Below are 24928 nucleotides of genomic sequence, written 5' to 3'. Positions count from 1 at the left end.
AGAAAACTGTGATGCATTAAAAAAAAAGTCTTACACTGCGTGTTATCACGAAAGGTTTTCGCTTCACAGTCACACTTTTTGAAGTATACATTAAAGTAGTGGCAGTGCGGCGCAGCCGCTCGTCTTGTTACAGTAACAAAGTTTCTGGTTTGAATCTGCTGGCTAACAGGGTCATTCTGTGTGGAGTTTGCGTGTTCTCCATGTGCCTTCATGAGTTTTTAAAAAAAATTTTTTAAATCAGAGTTCTGGCCTTTCCCGACAATGCGCAGCCTTGTCGAACTACTTAGTCAATTTAAATTTTCCAATAGTTATTCATATGTGTATATTTGCCTCTAGTTCAGGTGGATCGACTTCCTGCAAGAACAGTTTGTTTTCTCCAGATGGCAAGGACAAAGCTCGTCCCAAGAAACTGTCCGACTCCTGGGAGGAGATGGAAGAAATACGCGGTGTCCGTCGGTGGCACGTTTGCATTTACCCCCGTCAACTTCAGAATTTTGGACCAAACACAAACTAGTTGCCGGAGATCAAAAAAAAAAAGAAATGACTCGGATGAATTGACGAGAACAAACCGCGAGATAAACTCTGAGAGAAAAGACTGACGTTATTCTCTTCTTAATGCAAAGGAAGAGAGAGCTAATTTCTCTTTCCCCAGAGAGACCTCCAGCCCTGTGATCGACTGGTGGGCCGGCCACTATCTCACATTTGCTCTGTATAAGCTTGGATGGGCTCCAGCCACCCATAGTTAAAGCAGGACAGTGACGTTGTGCCAACGTCCACCTGTCTCATTTTGCACACGCCTGGGATCAGAAAGAGTTTTGCGCGTCTCCAACAGCTCTAACAATTTAAACATTTCATATTTCCCATTTCCAACATATCAACAAATGTTGACTGGAAAAGAAAAAGATTTTGCTACATATAACCGAAAGATGCGGCTGAGTGAGCAAAATTATACGAGCTTATAACTACTCAGCACTTTCTCCACTTCCAGATGATCTTTAAAACAGCCCAATCTTGTCTACTTGCAGATGTTATAAATAAAAACTGAAATAACAGCTCGAGGCCTGACCAGTCTCTGATTTTTCAAACCACCTTGGATGAGAAACTAATTATTAAAATCAGACCTATAACAGGAATCGTTTTGCCTGCGGACTTGTCTTTGGAAAAATCATGTGTAGCAGATGAGGGATTAATGCTTTTCAGCTATTTTGGTTCCACAGTCGAAGATCATCATGTGCCTAAAGGCATTTTCTATCTCTTTCTCTCTTACCACCGTCTACTCATGTTCTCCCGATTCATGCCTTCATGCTGTCATTGTTCATGAGTCGTACCTTAATGTGCTGGTACTCTTTCTCCTCCTCTTGTAATACTTCCAGCTGCTTCAGAACTGACTCCTGCTGGAACTCTCCCCGCTCAACCTGCATAGAAAATCAAGCAACGCACACTCAGTGTGTAGCTTCCGAAACTCCTCCACTAACGGTTTGAAAAAAAAAAAAAAAAAGAAGACATTTTGAGATGGAAGGATTTAACTTTTATCACTTGTTCTTCTTTTTTGATATCAGCCAGACATGCTTCACCTTCACATGGGACTGGCAGGGAGCATTAATTATTTACCCCCGAGTATCTTTTATTTATCTTAACAAAATGCAGATTTGTGAGGTAGCTAAGCTCATATCCCTGCACCGACATCAATTGCCGACTGTATTAAGTATTTTGAAAAGAATATGTAATCCAAAGGCTCTACAAACTACAAATAGCCCAGCCCTGGAGCAAACTGCACGGAAACCAAAACACTGGTAGAGCTCAAAGAGGAAACCGGTCTTTGTGTGTCTGGGAGGCATGCAGATACAGAGGTACACCCACTGTAGGATTACCCAGTATACATCAGCATCGCCATAGTTAAAATGCATCGGGGTCTGTTCTGCTCATTGGACGAGTGGCGTGTTGATAAATATAAACCCGCCGCTTTGACTACAGCACAAACGTATGCAAGATGCATGCGTTCCTGTTCTTCTATTACTCATGAAACAATGTAGTCCTCAGAAAACAGCAAGACCCGCTGACGTGCACTCATTAGCTTGAAAAAAGAGCATCCAGGAATTAAAAAAAAAAAAAAAAAAAAGGGGGAAGAAGATCAGATAATATTTCATATCTTAGAATAGGTACACATAAAAATGGAAAAGTAATTGTGACACTCACACTCACCATCAGTTGTTTCATGGAGGTGTGCTCTTCATTTTCCCGTGCTGCGTTGTGGTCTTTGTGCACAATTTCCACGCGGATGTCGTTTTTTGCCGACACCACTCCTTTCAGATCTGGCAGAAACAGACGACGCGCGTTGTCTTAATAGGAATGGATAAACACCGTTCTGTATTTGTTGACACTATGATTTCCCCCAGTGCAGTTTGCAGCATTACAGAACTTAGCAAAGATCCCTGGGCTTTGCTTAGTTAGCGCACCCCCATTTCCAGAAAACAACACAAAGCATTATTAATCATTTGTTTCGCAGCCAACACAGGATTATCTCTTTTCTGCATGTATATGCAATCTCGCAGAGCCCTCCTTGGCGACTCATTCTGTTTGCGGCAGTGCTGATGTGATGCTGTCATATAACAAGGTCTTACTTTCTGTCTTAATTTTGCTTGCAAGTTCTCTCTGGTGAGCACAGATGGAGACGGGCAGTGAGGGCATAACCAGGTGCGCTTCCTCTGTAGTGTACAGACAATAGACATGCTGAAGGGACCAGTAGCACAGTGTGGTTTCTTGGATAGAGACAGAGGCTAACTGTTTCTAACCTCAGTCACTTCGTATGGGTGGGTGGCAGTGAAAATTGCGCCGGATGTAAATAGCCTCAAAAAAAGCGAATGCAGCCAGACTGTGATTGCATGAAATGAGTCCTTATCGCAATCTGGCTATCTCTGCACCACAAAAAGATGTCCATCTCAGGCTCGGGTTTCATCTTTTATTCAATGTGACACTGCGGCATCTTCCCGAACTCAACTTGGCGTTTCTTGAAACTGCTGGCAGGATGTGCCGCTTTTTTGAGGAACCCCACCAAATTTGAAGACAACTGTCTTTGCGTGACCTTACAATCACATCTTTGATGACTTACTTGAAAAAAACAAACAAACAACCACTATCTGTACTCGAACAGATGGACATTTTTTTTAATGGGCTTGAGGATAATGCAGAAAACCTGCCATGTACAGTATGCGTAAGTGGATGTAACAAGGGAGAAAAGGACATACTTCTCTGAGAGCGGGTGCAACAGAATGCTCCGATGGTGCCCATGACGACAATGAAAGCAACAAAAGCTCCTACAGCAATTCCGATGATCACCGCCACTGGGAGAGATTCTGCAGAGAGCAACAAAAAGACATGTCCTTCGAGAACATACCATAAACACCTCACCTGTAAACAGTGTTCACCACAGGATGACGGAAAAGTAAACAGCAGCCCTTAAATCACTATGTTGAGGTCATATATTAGTAAGAAATACTGCACCCCCCCCCCCCCCCCCCCCCCCCATCTATAAGGGATTTTAAAATATTCTATAAGCAAAAGTCTGAATTATAAAATCTCACAGCCTCAATGAGACAGGGACAAAGGACGTTCTAAACAATGTCTCCAAACACCAGTAATTTCAAACCAAAAATCGATTACTCAACCCATTTTTTGGTGTTATCAGCACAGGTAAATATTTCCCAACTAATATTGCCTTGCCGGCCTGCCTATTAATGTTTAATTTAGCTATTCAGACTAATAGGGGTATTTACTGAGGGGTTTTGTGTTTATGCAGAAGAGCGCATGAGCGTGTGCATTTGTCTGAGTATAACCATGCGTGTGTGTTATTGCATGAAAGTTCCACCGTGAGGAAAACACTAAAACCAGCGGGCGTATATCTATATGCTGCTGTTGCTGTAAAGGTCCTCATTAAGGCGCAGTTTAATGAGAACCTGAGTTACCAGCCCGCATTTATGACCTTCTCGCATTTTCAACAAATGCAAACAACCGACTGCTCTTCCTACACCATTAAAGCCTATTTAGTGTCTCCATTGATCAATGTCACTTTCACATAAGCGGCTTATAATTTATCATTTGCGATAAGTGGATGAAAACACTGTTTTCCCAACAGTAAAGGGGAAAAGGTCACAGATAAAAGTATTAATATTTGTAGCAAGAGGGAAGATATTGTTTTATGTTTACCTTCACAAAGAAACAACTAAATAGTTTTTTTTTATATATTAAGGAGGAAGTATTTACTCAAGGAGGAGAGGGAGTAATGGTTAGCACACTTGGGTTCAGTCCGGTGTTACGAGTTTGCAGGTTTTTTTCTGTGTGCTGTTTTTTTTTCTTCTTCTGGAGGCTAATTGGTTACTCTACATTTCCTGTACGTGTGATTATGAGAGTGTGATCATCTGTCTCTGCGTTTGCAATGTGAGAAACTGGTGACATGTCCACAGTCCACGCTGCCTTCATCCATAGTTGGAACCAGCTGTGACTTTGAGATGGACACAGAGGTATAAAAGGGGAATTGACACTTACTGTATGTCAACAGCTTAAATTCAAAGTGAATTTCACTTTACAGGGAACCAAAAAGCTTATCTCATCCTTCATCAACTATTTCAACCACGTGCTGTAACTCGTTACCACTATTTCACAATTCCAAAATGGTTAACAGACGTTTTTTAATCACTTGGTGGTAACAACCAACAATGGCCATGTATGTAAGGCATTGCATTAATGTAATAAGTTTGATCTTTTTCAATGTATTATAGCCCATAGCAAAATAGCTTGCCAATAGTATAAGAACTTATTGGATTCATTACCATGATAACATTTGACCCATATTATAATAACTTATTACATGGTTGAAAAAAATCCCTTCAAAAACAGCAGCCAATAATGTAATAATACATCAACAGGGCTGCAGTTCTTGTTCGGTTTGTGCAGTTTGTTTATGAAAAATAGTAATACTGGATGGGACAGTTGTCATATCCATTCATTGAGGACACAAACTGCAACACTCAATCACTCACTGAAAGAAATATTTTTACAATTTGCTCTCATTATTGGCTTTGCTACATTCATTTAAAAAAAAAAAAAAAAATGACATTATTGACCCTTAATATGCTGTTGGTTGATACAAATGTTGCCTGCATCTACTCACTATATGCTTTTTAAAAGATGTATTTGTTTTAACTTCGTGTTGTCATTATATGTTTTGGCCCATTCGTCATGGTTCACAGTCTCATACATACTTACAAAAGCACAGTTACACCACCGAATCAGTCGCACCCAGTCAAACGTCCATTTGCAAGCCTACCGACACGGGACGGGCACAACCACAGCGATGCACACAAAAAGCCACGACTACGTCACATCTTTCTAAGACCACTGATTTGAAGAAGAGGAAGGTGGAACCTGTCGGACCTTGGCTCCCACCTTGTTCCTTCAGACGAATGATCTCGGTGTCAGAGCCAAAGCTGTTCCACGCCGTGCAGTTGTAGATGGTCTGGAAGTCCGCCGGGACGATGTTGCTCATTGTCAGGGTGGAGATGACTCCTTCCTCCGTGTTGACGGTCTCTACGGTGTAGCGGCCAGACGTTCCGGACTCCAGCACTGTTTCCTTCCATGACCAAGCCTGAGACACATCAGAGGATAACGGCGTTTTAAGATAATTCTTTTCACCAGAGGACACCTGCGTGGCTTCTATTACCTTCTCTACAAGTGCAGCGATTGTAAGGCTTAAAACACCCAAAAACAAAGCACTTGATTCGCTGTCAGTGAATTTGACTATGGTGGAGGAGGAGGGTGAGCCGGGTAAAAAATACAATATTCAGTTTGGTGACAATAAAAGCTCATTTTATACTGTTTTAAAAAAAGCTACATGATGTGAAGCCGCTAATGACGGAGCCAACATTGTGATCTAATAAAAGCTGCGCGTGTTATAGCACTCCAACAAGAGACCCTTAGCATCTCAGTGCTAAAGGTGAACAAGAACCTCGGCTGACTTCTCATAATTTATTGCTTGCTCGTGAATTCTCCTTTAAGTACAGGCTTCAATTCGCTGTCATCGTTATAATGGTGTTGGTTCAGTCTCGGAGCCGTTTCACCTTCATATCCTTAAATTAATTGTGCACTAGTGTAAGGCAAGCCATTTATGCAACACGATGGTCATGAATAGATGAACCCCAGCGCCGCACAATAAAAACGGGATCGTCCTGGATGCTTTGTTCGGTTGCAAGTTGGAATAAATTGACTGATATCAACGTGCGGACATCAGCGTATTTATGCCTGTAGTTTGGTGAATAGCTAAGCGCTTCAGAGGAAGCCTCTGAGAGACACGAGTCAGAAGGAAAAACACAAAGGGTCTGCTGTGTGACTCTGGCCGGGAAAAACAAAACAAAAAAAAAAAAAACACTTTGAGATGCAGTGTTATGTTAAAAAAAAATGTTCCAGTTAAAATTGTGTTTGTTAACTGCCGATTTGCTGCTCTTCATTTCCATTTGACAAGCTGCCAGTTCACTGAGGTTTTTCCGGCATCTGTAGCCTGAGTTAATGTTCAATAGATAGCTGCAAATTGCGTGTACTCCGAGCAATTCTGCTCTCATTGCAGTGTTTGAATTACTCTTGCCGTTTGGATCTGGCTGCTGGGAGACTGCATGCAACCACTTAGAGAGAAGGGCATGCTGTGAAACAAAAAGAATTTGCAAAGAGCACTGTTTTCAGTACAGTAGACTGAAAACCTGATAGCAAAAACAAAGCAACACACATACACATAGATAGATAGATAGATAGATAGATAGATAGATAGATAGATAGATAGATAGATAGATAGATAGATAGATAGATAGATAGATAGATAGATAGATAGATAGATAGATAGATAGATAGATAGATGATAGTAGATTCCATTACACTTCTATATTTCTAATTCTAAAAGAGGTTTGTCTGAACCAAATAAAAATGATTATTTCAAGGAAATTATTTGTTATAGGAATCCCTACATTGTGTTTACTAAGGAAACCATCATGTATTTATTACAATAACAATTGCAATACGTTGCATGAGTGGGTGTGAATAACATTCACCTTTTTTTGGTTGAGGTTCAATCCATTTCATAAATTTCGAAGTAAACGTTCCAGAATCAACTTTGACAACACTTCACTTATACATGTATCATGATACGATACGATACGATACGATACGATAAGAATTATCCCACAAGGAGGAAGTCAGTTATCACAGCAGCTTCACACTGTACAAAGATATGAAGAAATAGGAATTTAAATGTTTACTGTCTTATACACCATTTAGCACGTTCGTGTTTTGGAAAATACCAAATCTAATAATAATTTAATGCATTAGTACACAATAACTCTAATTTCAAGCTGAATAGGTGAGATGTTGAATAGACGAGTAACTCAAGCGTCGCTGAATGCACAAACTTTCAATATAGAGAAATCCAACAACTAAGCGGAGCTTGAATACTTTGAATACCTATATATATGAGAGAGACACATATAAAGAGGTTGATATTTAGTTTGTACTAAGATAATTAACACATCACTCAGCTTTTGTTCGAATTATTCATAGAATGTTGATCTATTTATTTGTTGAGAATGACAAGATTTATTTGCGCATGTTTTTAGATATTTGAATGCTTTAGAATGACCTCTAATGCAAACTTCTGCTGTGGTTTAACTACTTCTTTTGCTTTTCGTACTTGAGAAAATGTTGACAGAGTATGAAGTCACTGGTGTCCAAAGAACACAGAGTTCCTAAAGTTTCACAATGAATTTCTAAGGCTTGACAAATAGCATTAGCGTTATTAGCCTGAGATCAAATATGTTGCGCAGCACAAGTTAAAGGTGAAGACTGTAAAGCTGTCAGAGTCAAATTCTAGTCTTGGCCCGAAAGGAACTAACTTTATTTCACTTGACACGTGCACGTCGTAGGCTGTGTGTGTTTTCATATTGAATTCGGAGGCGTCTCAGTTCGTATCAAGGACACACATTGAAGCTGGAGCAGCGAGGTCTCCCCGGACTCGCCTCTCAAACAAACCTGATATTAATTATGCTCCTACTTAATGTCGGACATCGGTATAATAAAAATACACATTACATGACAAAGTATGGCAATTAACCACACGCATATGTGAACGCACACACACTCATACAAATCAACTTAAGAATCATGAGAAGCCAGCTCAGAGAGTAAGCCGTTTATATTAGTCCATAAATCTTAATGGGATCAGTGCTAACAAAGTGTTAAGAGTGCATTGAATAAGACACTAAGGGTTAATGCTGGATTGGGAATCCCACCTTACCGTATAGAAAAACACATGATGGAGCAAATGCTAGATCTATATAGTACTCTGATGGTATACTCACGATCCGGTCTGGAGGTGGCGTACTTCGTATAAAACACTTGATTTGTCCTTTCTCTCCATGTAAAGCTTGCTGAGTCTGTGTGCTGGAGATAGTAGGTGGTCCTGAAACAGAACCAACAAAGAAAGAAACAAAAAAAATGTAAAATACGGACACAGAAGTTGAAGAATCGTTTCTAGTTTCAGGTCATAGGACAATTCTGCTCAATTGACTTCTTGATGGTAGATTATCTTCTGAATGCCTGCGAGCAGTGACACCTCAAGTGTGATTTGAGAATCTTGTGGAAGACTGCATTGTTCTGAGATACGAACGTGTCTCATCGCTCACTGCAATCTTCCCAAGGACACACCGGGACTGAACAAAGGGCATAAGTAGTGGCCTGAACCTCATTCTGGATCAAGAAATTGTTGATTTATGGCTGGGTTGATTTTTCCCGCCGAGATAAACGTTGTTCTCTGGAGCGTAATCAGGACTGCACAGATGGAAGGAGAAAATGCCATTGTGGGGAGATAACACACTTGTCACAGAATTTCACCTCAATCAATTTGCTTGCTGCCGAGTTGACCCCTGAACCAATAGGTCAGTAAATAAACATTAGCCTGAGCTCTCTCTGAATGCACAACATGACCTCAAGGAATCAACACAACCAAATCGTCACCAGGACACTGCTGATTGCTTTTCATTTTAAAAAATGTGTTTTGATGCAGCTTTGTTAATAATTACCCCTCGACTAATCACAGAAATGTTTCTCCCAATAATAGCCTTAACTAAATGCTGTGGCTGTATTACTAATTCAAACTGCTTAAATTGGGCGAGTTTAATCAGAGGAGTTGAAGGGGACTTCACACTAGCATATGCTAAACCTTGGTCAGGCTACAAAATCTCACCTGACAAGGGCAGCTCAGCCTAAACGACTGGTCTGCTCGCCATCTGGTCTGGAAGCTGCTCACACCAGGTGACAGCGCTAATATGAAGACAAGATGTCACACATAACCCAATTCTGTCATTCATGCCCACTGCCCCTGTCGGTCCCGATGGATTCACTGTAAGTAAAACTATGCGCGGGGCAGAGCCCGGAGTCTCACATGGAAATCGATACTTAAATGGCACATTCGACGCTGATATGAAGCAATTTGAAATTAAACTGCATATGCAGGGTTGTCTGAAAGCAGCTGGTACAAGCACATTTACATAAGAGGACTCTGTATTTTGTTTTACTTCTTGCGCTGTTTGCATGTAATTGTAATCTGTTGATAAGCGGCTTCTTTGCTGCTGATTGACTGTTCCCACAATCAGAATGACATTTGAAAATTTGGCTATCTACAAAACACAGAGACCCAACCTGCGTGGCATAATCAGGCGCGTTGGGTATGATCTCAATCTGCCGGTTGCCTTTGTTTACATTACAAAAAAACAGATATTGTTCACGCTGCAAAAATTATTTATCGTCATTGATTTCTTCAATATTTTCTCATAATATTATTTTTTCTGGTTGTTTTTCTTTTTCTTGCAGCGGGGGAGGGGGGGGGGGGGGGGGTAATAGCGTGGACAGTTGCTCACATCCGCCTCTGCTCCCTGACATTTAGAAAGCTGTGTTATTACAGAGATGCTGTCACAGAAACAGTGCCAGGGAAGAAAAAAATAAATAAAAAATCTCCATCGCACCCTTTTTATTTGCCAGAAAGGCCTTTAAAATCAAACGTTCTCTGAGTCTCCAGTAGTGGTTAAGGTTAAGAGAGTGGGTTTGAGGGGGTGGCAAGTGAGGCAGCTTCTTGATTAGTGAGACAACTCACATCCCTGCCGACTTCCCTCAAACTCCCGCTCTTTGCCATCTCTCTGACGATACATAATTGCAGTTTATTACCTGTCTCTTATTAAAATGAATTAGCATTTTAATGAGACTTTGCCAGATGGTGTCTTGGTATGCTACTGGAGGATGCTGGAAGGCTGCTGCTGCTCTTTCAGTGCTGCAGACAAGAGGAGTGGATTGGAGGCTCTCTGTTTTACACTGGTTTGCCGACATGCAATAACGTATGAAGCGTGTTTTATATATTCCATGTGAGAGTGTGCGCATGTGCAATCTACAGCTTGTGATAGCGAGATGCGTTTCGTCTTAGCTCCATCTGACAACACCCAGCATGATCAATTGCTTGCAGCCTGCAAGAGGCTGGTGCTAGCGGCTGGGGAGGATCTAGTCTATGGATCAGAGCTGCAAATGAGGAATATAATTAGATAGCTTTATCTCACCGGCTCAGCCTGGGTTGGAAGTATATGTGTGTGTGTGTGTGTGTGTGTGTGTGTGTGTGTGTGTGTGTGTGTGTGTGTGTGTGTGTGTGTGTGTGTGTGTGTGTATCTGCATGCGAACGTGTGTGTAAAAGTGAGTGTTTGCTGCTCGGACTGTGTGATCAGAGCGCAAACATGTGAGTCGCTGGGAGGTGGGTGGCACTACAACAACAATTCTCGCAGTAAGGGAGGTAATCAAAATGTTGGGTGCAATGTTTCACTCATTCATCTGAGGAGGTGTTAAATCTGGAGTGGACATTGCAATTTGATTACACAATATCGGTGTGGGTGTCAAAATGCCGGGACTTACATTTCCTTCCCGAAACGGAGGCATTTGCTTTGAACAACAGCTTGACATTTCCATGCTGCCTCGGCGCAGCTCTTTTGAGTTCTTTGCTTTATTTTGTGTTGAAAGAGAGCGCAAGGTGCTACAGGGCAACTGAACGTGGGGTCTGGTATGGTCGATTACGGCCCACGTTAGCGCACGGAAACATCACATAGTACTAAGAGAATTACTATATGTCAACCTGAAGATTGTTGTTAATATCGATATTTGTACAATCGGCTTAAATGGCTAGTTTTACTTTATATATGGCTTCGACATTTGCAACTGAATACTTAGAAAAGCATAAAAGTACACGTGGGATACACAGAGGATGCTACAATAATCAGATCCAACTGTCAGGCAAGCACAAATATATTGGAGTTTGTTGGTATTTGCTATCAGCGACTGTAAAAATCCCTTCATGCTTATATTACGGTGAAGCACCCAGTGTTTCATTCCAGCCATCCCTTTAACCGTGGGCACGTCAGTGTGGATATTGCCAGGTTGCAAATGAGTTCATTTCCCCCTCCTGATTGGTTTACCTGAGGTAACCATCATGTTTAACTTCCACTGGAATATAAATTTTAATGCCCCGAATACCTTGACAGCTCCACCACATTACCCTGCTTTGAGTGAATACGTCTTTTCAACAGGGACCAGATTGTTTCTCCACCTTGGTTTATTTTCTGCATCCAGAGTGATCTGAGCTGTCCTCACTTCAAGCTGTGAACATCCATTCTAAATGAAATAATAGCCTCACAGTGATTAGTTGTCAACATAATAATAAGTAATGGGGCCTTTGATGAGGTTTCAAAAAAAAAGAAAATGCTGAAAATGAGAATGGGATTGTTTTGCAATACATTACGAGGGAACTCATTTGTACTCAGTAGCCAAGACGAAATGGACAGCAGTGGACCAGAAAAAAAAAAAATGGAAGTGGAAAAATATGATTGAAGTTCTTGACAATAATTAAATCTGAAACTACTTCTATTCTCCACAGTGACGCGCCAGTAAATTACGACTAGTATGAAATTAATAATGTTTGTATGTTTTAATGTTGCCTTGCAGGAAGATATATACATATGGAAAATACAAGACTTTTATAATCATGGATTAACTAATGCAGATGCACCTGCCACCAGACTTCCAGCTAACTCCGATGCTACTGAGTCAGTTATCAGATGGACCGACACTCCTGAAAAAACAACATTGTTTTAATAAACAGTAGGCCCCTAAATCCAAACACTCACATGTCCTGCTTTATGGCCCTGCAAATGATTTTCTATACTTTAAAAATATAACTTCAGTAAATATATTCAACAATATAATGTTTAAATCTAAAAACTATAACATAAGTTTAGTTCAGCCGACGTTATCATATGAGATACTACACAAAATCAAAATCTCTTCATACTTTATTCGGTAATAAAAATGTCTCAAAGGTCTACCCAGTGTGTTGTTGTCATATTTAATTAACACGAATTAAACACATTACCTTGATAGCTTTATTAGAAAACTGATTACAATCCATTCAGAACATCATGGAGACGGAGTGGTTGTCCAAAAGCAAGGAATTTAACCACCAGGTTTTTTTTTTTTTTTTAATACTTTTTTGTTACCTCAGCGGGCAGCTTTCGTGAACTCACTGTGCTCTACTAAATTTACTTTTTCGATTCACCAATCCACCGATTGCATTGAATGACGCTCGCACTTCTTCAAACCACCATATTGCGGATACTAAAGAGGCTGTCGGAGTGTTGTCTCCTTCGGGTTTCCAATGTTTCCACTCCACTGATATTTTAGTCACCTTGTTGTTAACGCTGCTAAAGATTGTTGTGAACAGCTGTTTTCCACCGATCAGTTTATGGCAGCTGTTGAAAAGAATCGTCTGAGCCCATCGGATACATTTTGTAGGGCTATCAAGACACGCTAAAAATCGTCCCCCTGATAGAATATCACTGATCGAATCAGTAATCTGTAAAGTAACTACACTTCTGTTCGATATGTGACTGCGTTCAAGTACATTCAACGTCACTAAACAGAATTGTTTTAAATATTGTTCAATAGATGGTAAAGATTAGTAAGCCAGTAAACAAGGAGAACAAGCTCATTATGTGCTGTGGCAGAAGAATTGTCGTGTACTCGTGGTTCAAACTCTGGAGCTATAGAATTGCATAAAGTATCTGCGCAACCGCCCAAATGAGTCTTTTCTTTGTGTTTTAGACGGAGATATACTGCGCACACATTTGCAGTGCCACATCCAGACTTCTGATGTGATATTACATTGTCAGAAACGCAAAGCAGGCACACGCAGTCCCATCACATCCCGATCAGCCGGCGCCAGACTATAATAACAATAATAACCCGCTGATCCTTGTGATGGTGCAGGAGAGCTTGTCTAATTAATGTCTTTGAATAGAATATAGCGTGTGTCAGTCTACTGTAGAGGGAAGTGTTGTTGTTGTTTTTTTTTAAGTCTCTGTCAGCCCATAATACTATACTGAATTCTGAAACTGGGTGGATATTTGTTAAACACAACCACAAGGTGATCACAAATTGCAGCTGCCAGTGCACACCATTCAGATCCAGCCAAGTTATTCTAGCTGTCGAGTAAATGAGTATAACTCTCGGTCTTCTAATGATATCAGGTGTGATCTTATTTCATTGCGCTGTTCAAGAAGACGATTCTAAATACGACAGCCGCTGGTTGTTTGTTCCTCGCCTTACTTTCCGCTTCACTTGATGTCCACGGGACATTCTTTCAACCATTTTGCCGTAACTGGGTGTACAAAAAAAAAAAAGAAAAAAAAAGAAAGAAGTGCTGGAACAATTTGAATGCATCATAACCCTCACCCCACGTCCATGTTATTTTCTTCAACATGGTGAGCGAATGTATTGAATATATTTCTCACATATGAAAAGTAACGCCCGAGCTAAATAGAGATTGTTTATTTGAGAAGTGCCCATACAAGAGAAAGTGAGTTCAAAGTCTTTTTCGAGAAAGTCGTGCGGTTCATATCCTACTGTGACTAAATTTAGCTGGTCAGATAAAACGTGATGCATCTTAAATGCAGTTTTCTCCTTCATTAATTTGCACTTTTCTTTTTTATACAGTGGCACTGCCAGTTTAAAGACGGCTGGAATGCTAATTAACCAGACACATAAAGACCGTCTAGAAAAAGAAGCGACAGAAAAAAGATCTATAACAACCCAGAGCTCTGTGGGATATTGGGGGATTCTCCATCCCTCCCTCTCCTTTACTGTGGTAATGGGTTTTCTCTCGCTCTCCCTTGGCTGCACTAGTACTGTATGTGTGTCATTATACAAATTACTTTTGCCCAGAGACACACACACACAAAGTCTCACAAACGCAAATGAAGGACTTCTCATACATGTGGCTGTATTAATTAATATGTATTGCACGAATATATGGTGCTTCAGTTAAAAGCTAAATCATTTCAAGCATGTCAGATAACTTCAGCAGGACAGTAAAGGGAGAAAAAAAAACAAAAAAAACATGCATACATATTGTATGCTGTATAAATAATCACACGTACGGAAGTGCAAGGCTCTCCTTCATACGTGCAGCCACTCGACAGCCACAAGTGAAATTCAGAGGAGCCTTTTCCCCCTGAAAATGTTTGAGTAGAATAAGCAATATGTATCCATTATTGACTTAAACACAAACTGCCTCCCCTGCTAGCTGTTTGATTATAATTAAATTACGTTCTTCCCCAGGGAAAGTAAAAATCCTCATGTCTGTGTGGCATGCCACAGTGGGAGCCGGTGACACAAAACGACAAGAGGGAAAAGCGACAGAGGGAGTGACAAATTATAAACACATGTAATTTAACTGATGGCGGTCGGAAATCAGAGGACAACTGCAGGGAAAACAAACGGCAGAGAAAAGAAAACTCAAATGTGCAGCAAACGGCGCCGTAGCGTAACCTTTCTCCCGCGCAAAAAAAAAACAAACAAAAAAAAATAAACTTGCTAATTTGTTGTGTTAGTGATTTACTGTCGGGGTCGGCTGAGTTCTGCTGACTGCCGGTGGCGTTGGGCTTATAGGCCGATGAGAGGTAAGGAGGTCTCAAGTTCATCCGCAGCAGAGGCAGTGACACAGGACAATCAATGAATCCCCAGGGGAGGGCTCCCGACACGCCGACACTTCAACCACACTGTTTGCACTTTCACAAGTTTGACGGTCGGAAATCCCGCCAAGGTCCGGCCCAAGATATGACTTCGGGATTGCTCGCGTGGTTCCACAATACGGGGATAAATTTCAATTATTCAGAGGCTTTGAATGTCAAAATAATAATCCGGGCAATGAGGTGCGGGATCGGAGAAGAGACACAATCTACACTAATATAGAACACTTGGAGACACTGAGAAGTTGCTTGTCTGCAGAGACTGAATAAACGAGCCATTTCTCTTTTCCCGGCGTGCTTTGAGTTGTGCGGTAATCTTTATTAAAACAATCCATCTTCCCTCTCTTGTCGCATCATTTTGTATAAAAAAACAACACATTCTCCACGGTCACGCCACCAAACAAAAGCGCGCGTCGAAACGAACCGACGCACCGGGTAGAATGTATTCGGTTTACATGCAGAAATGATGCCAGTGTAGGTTTCCATCAAAAGAATAGTAGACAATAGAATTAGTCATGAATTTGCCTCTTCTGCCTCGATTTCCACTGGATTTCTGCCTTAGAATGAGGGGGCTCATCGCAGTTCATAGAAAGTCATGGTTCTGATCTCATGCTGGAGGGAGTACTGGTATCCCATTCTCTCTGATATGCAAAGCCAGCGTCTCGATTTTAAAAAGAAAATCTTTAAAGACACTGTTTGCTATTTGATGTATCTTCATCCCGGAATCAGCAGCAGTGTTGCTTACAGGCAAACTCTTTTGTTAGCTTTCAAAAACGTGCAAGGGTACACTGTGTGTATTAACTCAAGACGATCTTGTCAGCACTGGAAAGCGCTGTCATTTTTTTTTTTTTCTCTCTCTCTCTCTCAAAATTTAGTACAAAGTTCTTTCAAATGGACACGGGGAAAATAAGAAGCGTAAATCCCACGACTAAGAACCTCCGCCACACCGAGGCATGCTTCATGAATATCAAGCACTGATAATGAAGTCATTTGTTTGAGAGTTGCCAGGTCTCCCACCAAGGCTGGTATTCATTAGTCAGTCAGTGCCTCAGAAAAAGCCAGCTTCCCTGTGACTCACGCGGAATATAATTAGCATTTAAGTACATTTTTACCTGTTTATGGAATGTGTGACCACATTTTGAAAAGACGTGATCTACATTTTTTTATTTTATTTTTTAACCTTTTTTAGGTTTGAAGCCTTCAAAATTATGACAGTCGATGCAACAGCTGTGTTTTATCACATTACCTTTATTGGGAAATGGATTTACACAACATGCTTTTGTGCCACAATCTGGTGCGCTGTGTTTTGTCGTTATGCCTGCCTGGTGAAATGAACCTCGTCTTGAAAAATGTGATATACTACATGAAAAACAACCCAAAACAAAGAAGATAAAATCCAGGACACTACTGGGTATTATGGGGCGGAGGGTTTATATGAAATTCATTAAAAAAACAACAACATACTACATGTCCATGTGTCTGTTTTTTTGCTGTGTGTCTATTTTTTTTCCCCGTTACGGTTGACACCACAGCTGAAGATCTTTACTTGTATTTTCATTTATTTTCCAACTTGGGAGGAATGCGTCTGGACATTTCAGGGACAAGGCTTACCATTGACCGTGAGAGAAACCTCCTTCTCTCCTGCTCCAACTCGCGGGACTACGGCACGGCAGACATACTTCCCGGCATCCTCTTGTCTCACAGATTTGAGTGTCAGAAGGTTCTCGTTGCTAAGAACCTGCAGCAAAGAAGTCGGAGATCATCAAATGCAATGGCTGCAAAAGCACCTTTGCGTTTGCAATGGCAACAAGGCAGCGCTGGGTAAAAAAAAAAATAAAATAAAACAGGCCGCACACACACCATTTGATACCTTAAAGGGCACCTCTTCTCAATTATTAAAATCCAATCTAGGGTCTGAGCTTGGAGTAAAGCTCTGGCCTTTGATGATGACAAAACGGAAGATGGAAGGAGTCTGAAATTAGGGGTCAAACCAGCATTTCTCAAGTGAGAGCAGGTCATCGATGGCTTCAAAGCTTTAGCTTCAGGCATTTCTGTAACCAAATAGTTAGACAATAACTATTTCGCATGTGCCATATGAATGATCAAGTAATTAAAAGTCAACTTTAAAATGTCACATTGTGTGACTGCCGGTTTCCTAAAATCTATTCAGTCGCCATAAACCCCAAGAGAATTAATAGAACCCAACTCTAACATTTACAGTATATTCAAATGCCACCATCTAAATTTCCCATCTTAGATAAAATAGTTTTTAATTCCATGTCCATCTACTTACAATCTCCAGCATAGTGAACACACACACACACACACACACACACAGACACACACACACATATATATCATGTATATTTCACAAACTCTCCTTTGCTGTTGTTTTATTTTGATTACTGTCATTTTCATTTTTGTTGTGTTTGTTGTTATTACTATTTCTGGTTTTAATGTAATGTCATGGCTTATTTTTATTGCCTCTGCAACTTTATTGCTATTATTCTTTTGACTTTTTTATTGTCTTTTGTTTTCATCTCATGGGTAGGCTATGAATGGCACATGGGAATAAATTATTCTTTGTACTCAATCTTATTGTAGGTATGAGGGTGAAACAATTCTTGAGAGTAACTATCTTGTGTTCATGTGGTGTGTTTTGAATGTTGGTTTTGTTTTTGTTTCGCCACTTTTCTTATCGTTTTTTTTTCCAATTTTGTTTCAAGATGCTTGTTTTTGGACCCCCTTGCAAACAGGATGTTACATCTCACGGGGTTATCCTGTTAATAAAGTTATACAGTTATGCTTTGTCCAGAGAGGTCATTTTGGTTGAACACCAGATTTCCTGTTGTTTTCGCAGTATAAGGTATTTTTGGTAATGGGTATTGAGATTGATAGGCAATAAAATATATAACGCTTCCTGTGCTAGTTAAAAACATCTGGCGATTCTATATAAAGTCAGCAATTGTTATAACTGTTCCAATGATAATTTTGCAGTTAATCTTATGTTCTTATTTTAATTCAGCCATACTACACTATGATATATTTGGTTACAATAACACACACTGACTTCTTACTGTCTCATGATTTCTTCTCCAAGATCAAGAGGAAAACAAATAACGCTTAAAAACACTATCTTCCCTCAAAACAGATTTTTCCTGCTGCTTGAGGCATTCTGGTGCTCCCAATCCCCACACTGGTGTAAATGAATAGACTCACCACTCCAGAGCCTCTTTTCATCCACACAATGGTGAGAGAGGGATTTCCTGTCCAGGCACAGTTGAACACGGCGTCTGACCCGAGGTCCACCTGCAAGGACTGTGGCTCTGCTGCCATGCGAGGTCCAACTGTGGACAGAAACATCAGTATCCATGAATGAAACATTCATAACCAAGCACAACTGGTTTTGGCTCTAGAATAAACACTATAAACGTCCATAATTGCATAGCTGGCGTTATAGAATGGCTGGAAGAGCCACTCACAGTAGACGTCCACGTTGCGGCTGATGTTGGTGCTGCCAAGCGGGTTGGTGACCTCACAGGAAACAGGTTCGGTGAAAAAGGAGTGGTCCACGATCACCTCATAGGTGTCTCCAGAGACCTCCTTGATTGGGCTTCCTCCTTTGGCCCATCTGGAGCGAGGATTAAGACGCAGCGAAAAGAAAAATGGGGGAAAGGGGGAATGACGGAAAATGAGGAAAAGGCATTAAGACGGGTTTTCACACCTCCTTATGTCAATAGAGTTCTTTTGTGTGAATAAATCATCATTCTGGGGCAGGTTTTCTGTGCTGGCTTCAGCAGATTTTTGTGGCAACCCTCCATGCTGTGACAAGCTCCCTGGCAACTTGGAGCAGACAGCACGTTCCTCATTACGCCAGACAGAAAGTGCTGCACAGAGTGCCAGCTAAGAAAAACAAATCACAGAATGACAAATGGGTAGCTTCTCCACCTTTGAAGACATTGTTTGACACACACTGTATTAAACACAACAGCTGACATTAATAAATTGACATGGGATCACATAAAAAACATCTGTTTGCGTCGGGGAATGATAGAGGATGCGACAGCGATGCAGACGCTCCCTGCAAGTTTAGCTGAGACTTTTATGATGGCGGCGGCGATTCACTCCGCATGGTGTGGATGGCTCGCTGCTGCTGCAGCAGACAAGGGCCATTTATAAAAATGAAGCAAAGGTGTCTCTGGACGTGTTGGGTGTCTTTGGAAAATTTAGATGGTGCTGGAGAACACACAATGCATCATGCACGGCGATCTCCCTCACAATAGATCCGTGGCGGCACGCTGATGTGGCGAATGGAAACACAATGACAACGGAACCGACGCCTGTCTCCATTTTACATTCCTGCCAGCGCTGAGAAGAGTTTTCACGGGATGGGGAACTCATTTGTTTTCCATGACTAAGCTGGCCCCATGCTTGACTGAAATGCTATCATTTAAATGAGAACAGATTACCTCATTCAATCAGTAAGTGAAGTGAAGCAGAATTCTAATTGGGCTTCGTGGGATTTATTTTTATTTTTTTTCTTCGTGCTTGCTTATTTTAAGCAGTGGATCTTTTCGGGGCTGTGTTTCTGTGTGGCAAGGATACAGCTGAAAGCTCTGCAACACCTGTGTTTCCAAAAATGTAGAAATCAAGGCAGACGGGCACTTTTGGCCCATCTGCCCTCATGCCTCATTGAGTAGTTGTACTGCTTGTACATTCGAATACATCCAAGATATGCAAAGTCTGATCAGAATAGAACCCATTCTTCAAATTGTTATCTCAAGGGATACAAAGTCCAATAGATGTTACTAACCAAGAAAAAAAGAAAGATAATGAATAATCCAATATGTTAATGATGATGATGATTTTCATATCACTTTCATTCAGTATGAATTTCATTATGGATGTTTCAGCTGCTATATATGTGGTTGTGACGGTACATATGGTGGTGGTGGTGATGATGATGATGATGATGATGATGATGATGATGATGATGATGATGATGATGATGACGATGATGAATAGGTCAACAATTACACTTGCAACAATAGCAGTAATCACTACAAAGACAATAGGTGTGATTATTGGGATGATGAGAACAATGAAGCTGATGACGGCATTGATGGAAACTTGGCTAATAACAGTGTTGAACGTCAGTTATTTTTACACTCTGAAAAAACAACAGGTGACAAAAGCAATTCAGTGTTACTCTTAATCACTGCCAGTGCGTTATTGCTCATGATTTGCAAAAGTACTGAAAAAAAAAGCAAAAATTGTTACATTTCTAGGATAACTGTTTAAAGATCTAATTATAGATCAAAGCTGAAAGTACTATGGACCGGCGACTTCTGTATAAAAACAATCAATGCTATAGCTCTATGGTACCAACATTATTTTTATGAGCACGAGTAGAACAAGTTAATTCTATCAAGGAGCATACAACATCTAATCTGATTATCTATGTATTTTTTTTAATTATTATTATTTATAAACTTGGCATTAACACATTGCCTAAAACTTTTACATTTTCATTGATCATGGTATGTATCATGGTAGTAATGAGCTGCATAGTTGTGAACTGATTAGAACGTGTGCAAGGTCTACAGGTTTTTGTGTGAACGGGTTTTCTTAAGGTAATTATCCACTCTCAATAGATGCATTTTTGGTTGAAGTTGTGACTAATTGTGACTAACTGTGGCAAAATGACGCATGGTTGTAAATGTGAGTGTGTGACGTGTCTTTCATTCTGTTTGCTCTGTGGTGGACTGACCACCTGTCCAGGTTGTGCCCTGCTTTCACCCATTGTCAGCTGGAATCACCTTCCAGCCCTGTGAAGAGTAATGGATGTGTGAACAAATCGCTGCAGAACTAAACAACTCTAACTCGAGTGAAAAGTTCCAGTTTGGGTGCAGATGATCAAACCCTGATTTGACAGGGACAGGTGGGACCTGTCTTATTTAAATCTCTGACATTTAACGTCGGCTGTTCTTTGTTCTATGTGCTGCCATCTCCCAAAAGACTAAGGAGCTCTCAACACCTTCAGGAGAAAGGTTGTGGAAGCCTTTTAGCCTGGTGAGGAATTTAAAACAGCCCTCCAAATGATTTCAAACTAATCATTTCAGAGTAAGAAAGCTGTAAGTGGTGTAACCCCCCCCAAGAAAATGAAAAGAACATGCAGAAAAAGCACACAAAGAAAAGCCGATGTCATATGAATAAGGAATTTCACAAAACATCTCTGAAGGGCATCTAAGAAGTTATTTGTGTAAATAAACACAAAATAAAGAACTTTACTCTGCATGTAGTTTCATCCAAAGTCATTTTCACGATGAGGTGACGCTACAAACGACACCAAATGTTTCAAAAAAGTTACTATGGGCTGATATCACCAGTCACACTTTACACTGCATACATCCAACATACACTAGGTGTCCTACCAGAGATGGCGCAGATGTTTGGGCAGCCGTTTTCTCCTGAGGAGAGCGTGCGAGTGCCAAGTATGGGAGCCCTCGACAGTGTGAGAGGGAGCAGAGACAGAATGCTACTGTCCACAGGGAGCAAGAGGAGCTCTGCTGGCATGCCGGGCCTTATCCAAGACTCATGTCTAAACATAGCTGGCCTAGGGTAACACAAACACCTGGATTCCCTCTGGGAGGATAGAAGGGCCAGTGCAGGCTTACCCAATAGCTGAGTCACTTTCCACTGATGTGTTCAACTCAAAGGGTGTGAATGCTACATGCTGAAGTGCCCCACCCCACCCCCACCCCCACCCCCCTGCACATATGCAAGGACTGCATGTGCTTAAGCATGTTCACAAGCACGTAAGCGGACACCGTAATGCAGATAAAAGGTCCGACGTTAATGGAAGCATGGCGTGCCAGTGACGTGGAAGAGGAGAGAGGGAGTGTGTTTGTATTTCCTGAATGTGATTAAGGCAATAAAGCAGTAACAATTAAATTAGGCAGGTATCTGTGCCATCAGCATCAAGACTCACAGTAAATCAGGCCCTACAGTTATTATCAGCATGGTTAAGCACAGCACAGAGCAGTTCTGTTCTGCTTCCCATGCATATTGAAAGTGATGACTACTCTCAGTGGAATATTGAATAAATATACATGTTCGGTGATATCATGCAGTTATTTGGACATGGACATAAATTGCATTTTACAGCTATTTTATAATCTCCCCAGTAATTTAGGAAACATACATATACATATTTTGGGGTTTACCCCCCCCAAAGAAAAAAGCATGCACCCTTGAAAATATGTGGATTATCTTTGGTGGGTTTAATATTTTAGGGCCTGATACTAAAGGGTTTGCGTGTATAAAAATGGCGTTGAGAACTACCATTGGGAAGCACTGACGACTGCGTTTGACAGATGGCTGAAATAACACACATTACGCGTTTAGTAGGTTTTCCGTAATGAATATGGAATATCAGGTGTGTGTTCCAAATGGCGTAATAAAGCTGGGAGGAGTCCATGCTAAGAAAAATGCTAATATATGCACGCATGTTACAAGACCTTAGTGTCGCCTCATCATTCTTTAAGCTGACTCTCACGCTTTGTAAATATGTTAGAAAAAAACTGTATTTTTCTACAAACCATTGTGGTTTTATTCCCACACCAGGAATATTATTTATGACATTCATAAAGACAATATTTCATTTAAAGAAGTTGACTGCTGGCGTGATGATTGATAAATCGCAGTCAAAAGACTGGTAAGGTGCACAATGTATCAGTTAGCTTCCTCCACAGCGACAGCAGGTACAGTGATTTTAGTCTCTGTCAAAAGCAAACAATCCAGCAGCAGCAACGATACAGAGAATAAATGCAGGCAGGACTGGGAGGGTGTTTGTTGCTGTGCCATGCAAAGAAATGGGTTGTGTTGTTTCTTTGTACATGGCTGTATGTGCGGATGAGGGACTTGATTGACTTTGTTTGTTATTCTTTCTCTTCTCTCTGGTGGGCTCCTGTTTGGATCTGAGGAAAAACCCTCCGTGTCTTCATCAGATGGTGGTTGAGCGACTGTGATTTTTGCCAGTTGTCCCTCCCACCATTATAAATCGTAATGAAGATGTTCCAACCCACTCGTCTTTCTCTCCAAAGACTGTGTTTATTCCCTGAGTGCTGGCTGCAACAAATGCCTATTACTCTTACTTCATTCAGGCTTCTGAGCATCACTTTCATCTACGCTTCCAACCATCTCACCTCCACATGTCCTCTACTTCCACTCGTTACTTTCCCCTTGATCTGTGATCTGGCAGAAGCTCACAAATCTGTAGAAATGCATCTTGCTCCAATTTTCATGTTTTAACTCAGATTTACTGAACCGGTGTGGTAATCACATGAGGCTATATAGGCAGCAGAAACCACCGTCCCTCCAACTTGTGCCCTGGCTATCCTGTGTCTCAAGTGTCCACTGAATTGAGGATGGCAAAGTGGCGCTGTGCACATTGGGAATAGATGGCTCTCTTGGGAATGGAAAAGAGGCCATCCGTCTAAGAACTACTCCGTCCTTGTGCTGTATCTGATCTGGGGTAGACAGAGTGTATTAGCACTGAATAATAGCCCCACGCTGCTTGACCAGCTTCCTGCTCTCCTCTGTGATATTGCTCTCCGGAGGAGAAATTTGTGGGGGCCTCTCCCTGGTCAAACCCTCTCAGGCAAGCGTTATGAGACCCAAAACTCCCCGGCCTGCCATGCCCTGCATGCCAATGGTGCATGCGAGTCCTGAAGTGCTTGTGTAAATTGCAGATAAATCTGGACCGAAGACCGAGGAAACTGTGGAACTAGCGAAGAGTACAACCTTGAAGTAACAAAAGTTATTAGTCTGGCTGTATCAGTTTAATCCTACGGTGGATTGTATCAATAAGAGAGAACTAGACAGCGGATAAACTGACAGAGTCAAGACCGAGAAAGGAAAAAATAAATTAGAGTGGGAAAGTCATGGTTGTAGTCTCTTTAAGCTTCAACTTCCAACCAATTTTTCATTTCATAGTTTGTCGAACTAAAAGAAAAAGTCGTCTCAGCTGCCATTGAATTTTAGTGCTTGACACCCTGGGGAGAAGTCTGATCCGAGGATTGATCCAGTCTCATAACAATAGAGGTGAAATCCCTTTGCAGGTGAAATAGACGTTCCGCCGCTGCTGTGCACCTACACAATCAAATACAAACCTTGTTTTCCACAATATCACTGCCCTTCCTCCCCCTTTTCTTTTTCAAAAGGGCAGGATCCATCAAAAAAAGGCAACATCTCTGTTTTGCCACCTGTGAGTGTGTTGTACATCCATTTCATTTCCCAGTACCATTACAAGATTCAGAGCCAGCCAATTCCCTTAGCTATCGATTTCACTCCATTTATTTTTCGCTTGGTTTTTAAAAACCTCCCACACAGAAAACCATCTCTGGACAAATCACCTCAGCGTTGCACTTCTGAAGGGCCACACGAGTCTTTATGTGAACAATTAATGTCCACTTTCTCGTTCCATCACGCTTAGGGATGTAAGGAAGAAAAAAAAAAAATCAGAACCGACCTGCATGAGGGCAACTGAGAAAGAGGAAATAAGTTTTAAGAAATAGAAAAAAGTTGGTTACACTTCAGGAATCATCATGAACTAGGGGTATCATTTTTCGTTTTTGTAATTCCCTTTTTGTTATGCTTGCCAATACATGCTGTTGATCTATGAGAACATCAGGCATACTGCGCTGTATATATATACTGTAAAATATGAGTTCTGAAAGAGTCAAAAAGAAAATAAAAACTGAATGGAATTTGGGGTTGTG

At 41.0% G+C, this 24928-nt stretch overlaps 1 protein-coding gene across 2 annotated transcripts in view; it reads right to left on the bottom strand.

Moving 5' to 3' along the window:
* The window catches only part of kirrel3b (kirre like nephrin family adhesion molecule 3b), a 160993-nt gene that overhangs the window by 4474 nt on the left and 131591 nt on the right, over positions 1-24928 (bottom strand). Inside the window, exons 8-15 of one of the 2 annotated variants that reach the window (XM_080460468.1) lie at positions 18629-18777; positions 18366-18493; positions 16758-16884; positions 8394-8494; positions 5443-5641; positions 3246-3353; positions 2197-2312; positions 1329-1415 (exon numbers count right to left, since the gene is read on the bottom strand). In XM_080460468.1, the coding sequence (XP_080316594.1) occupies positions 1329-1415; positions 2197-2312; positions 3246-3353; positions 5443-5641; positions 8394-8494; positions 16758-16884; positions 18366-18493; positions 18629-18777 (1015 nt within the window). The remainder of the gene's footprint in view (positions 1-1328; positions 1416-2196; positions 2313-3245; positions 3354-5442; positions 5642-8393; positions 8495-16757; positions 16885-18365; positions 18494-18628; positions 18778-24928) is intronic. The other variant, XM_080460469.1, reaches the window with a different exon arrangement.

Source organism: Lipophrys pholis (assembly GCF_963383615.2).
Source record: "Lipophrys pholis genome assembly, chromosome: 3".
In the NCBI taxonomy this organism is placed as follows: domain Eukaryota; kingdom Metazoa; phylum Chordata; class Actinopteri; order Blenniiformes; family Blenniidae; genus Lipophrys; species Lipophrys pholis.
The sequence above is the reverse complement of the archived record's forward strand: the minus strand, read 5'-3'. Positions and strand labels throughout refer to the sequence as shown.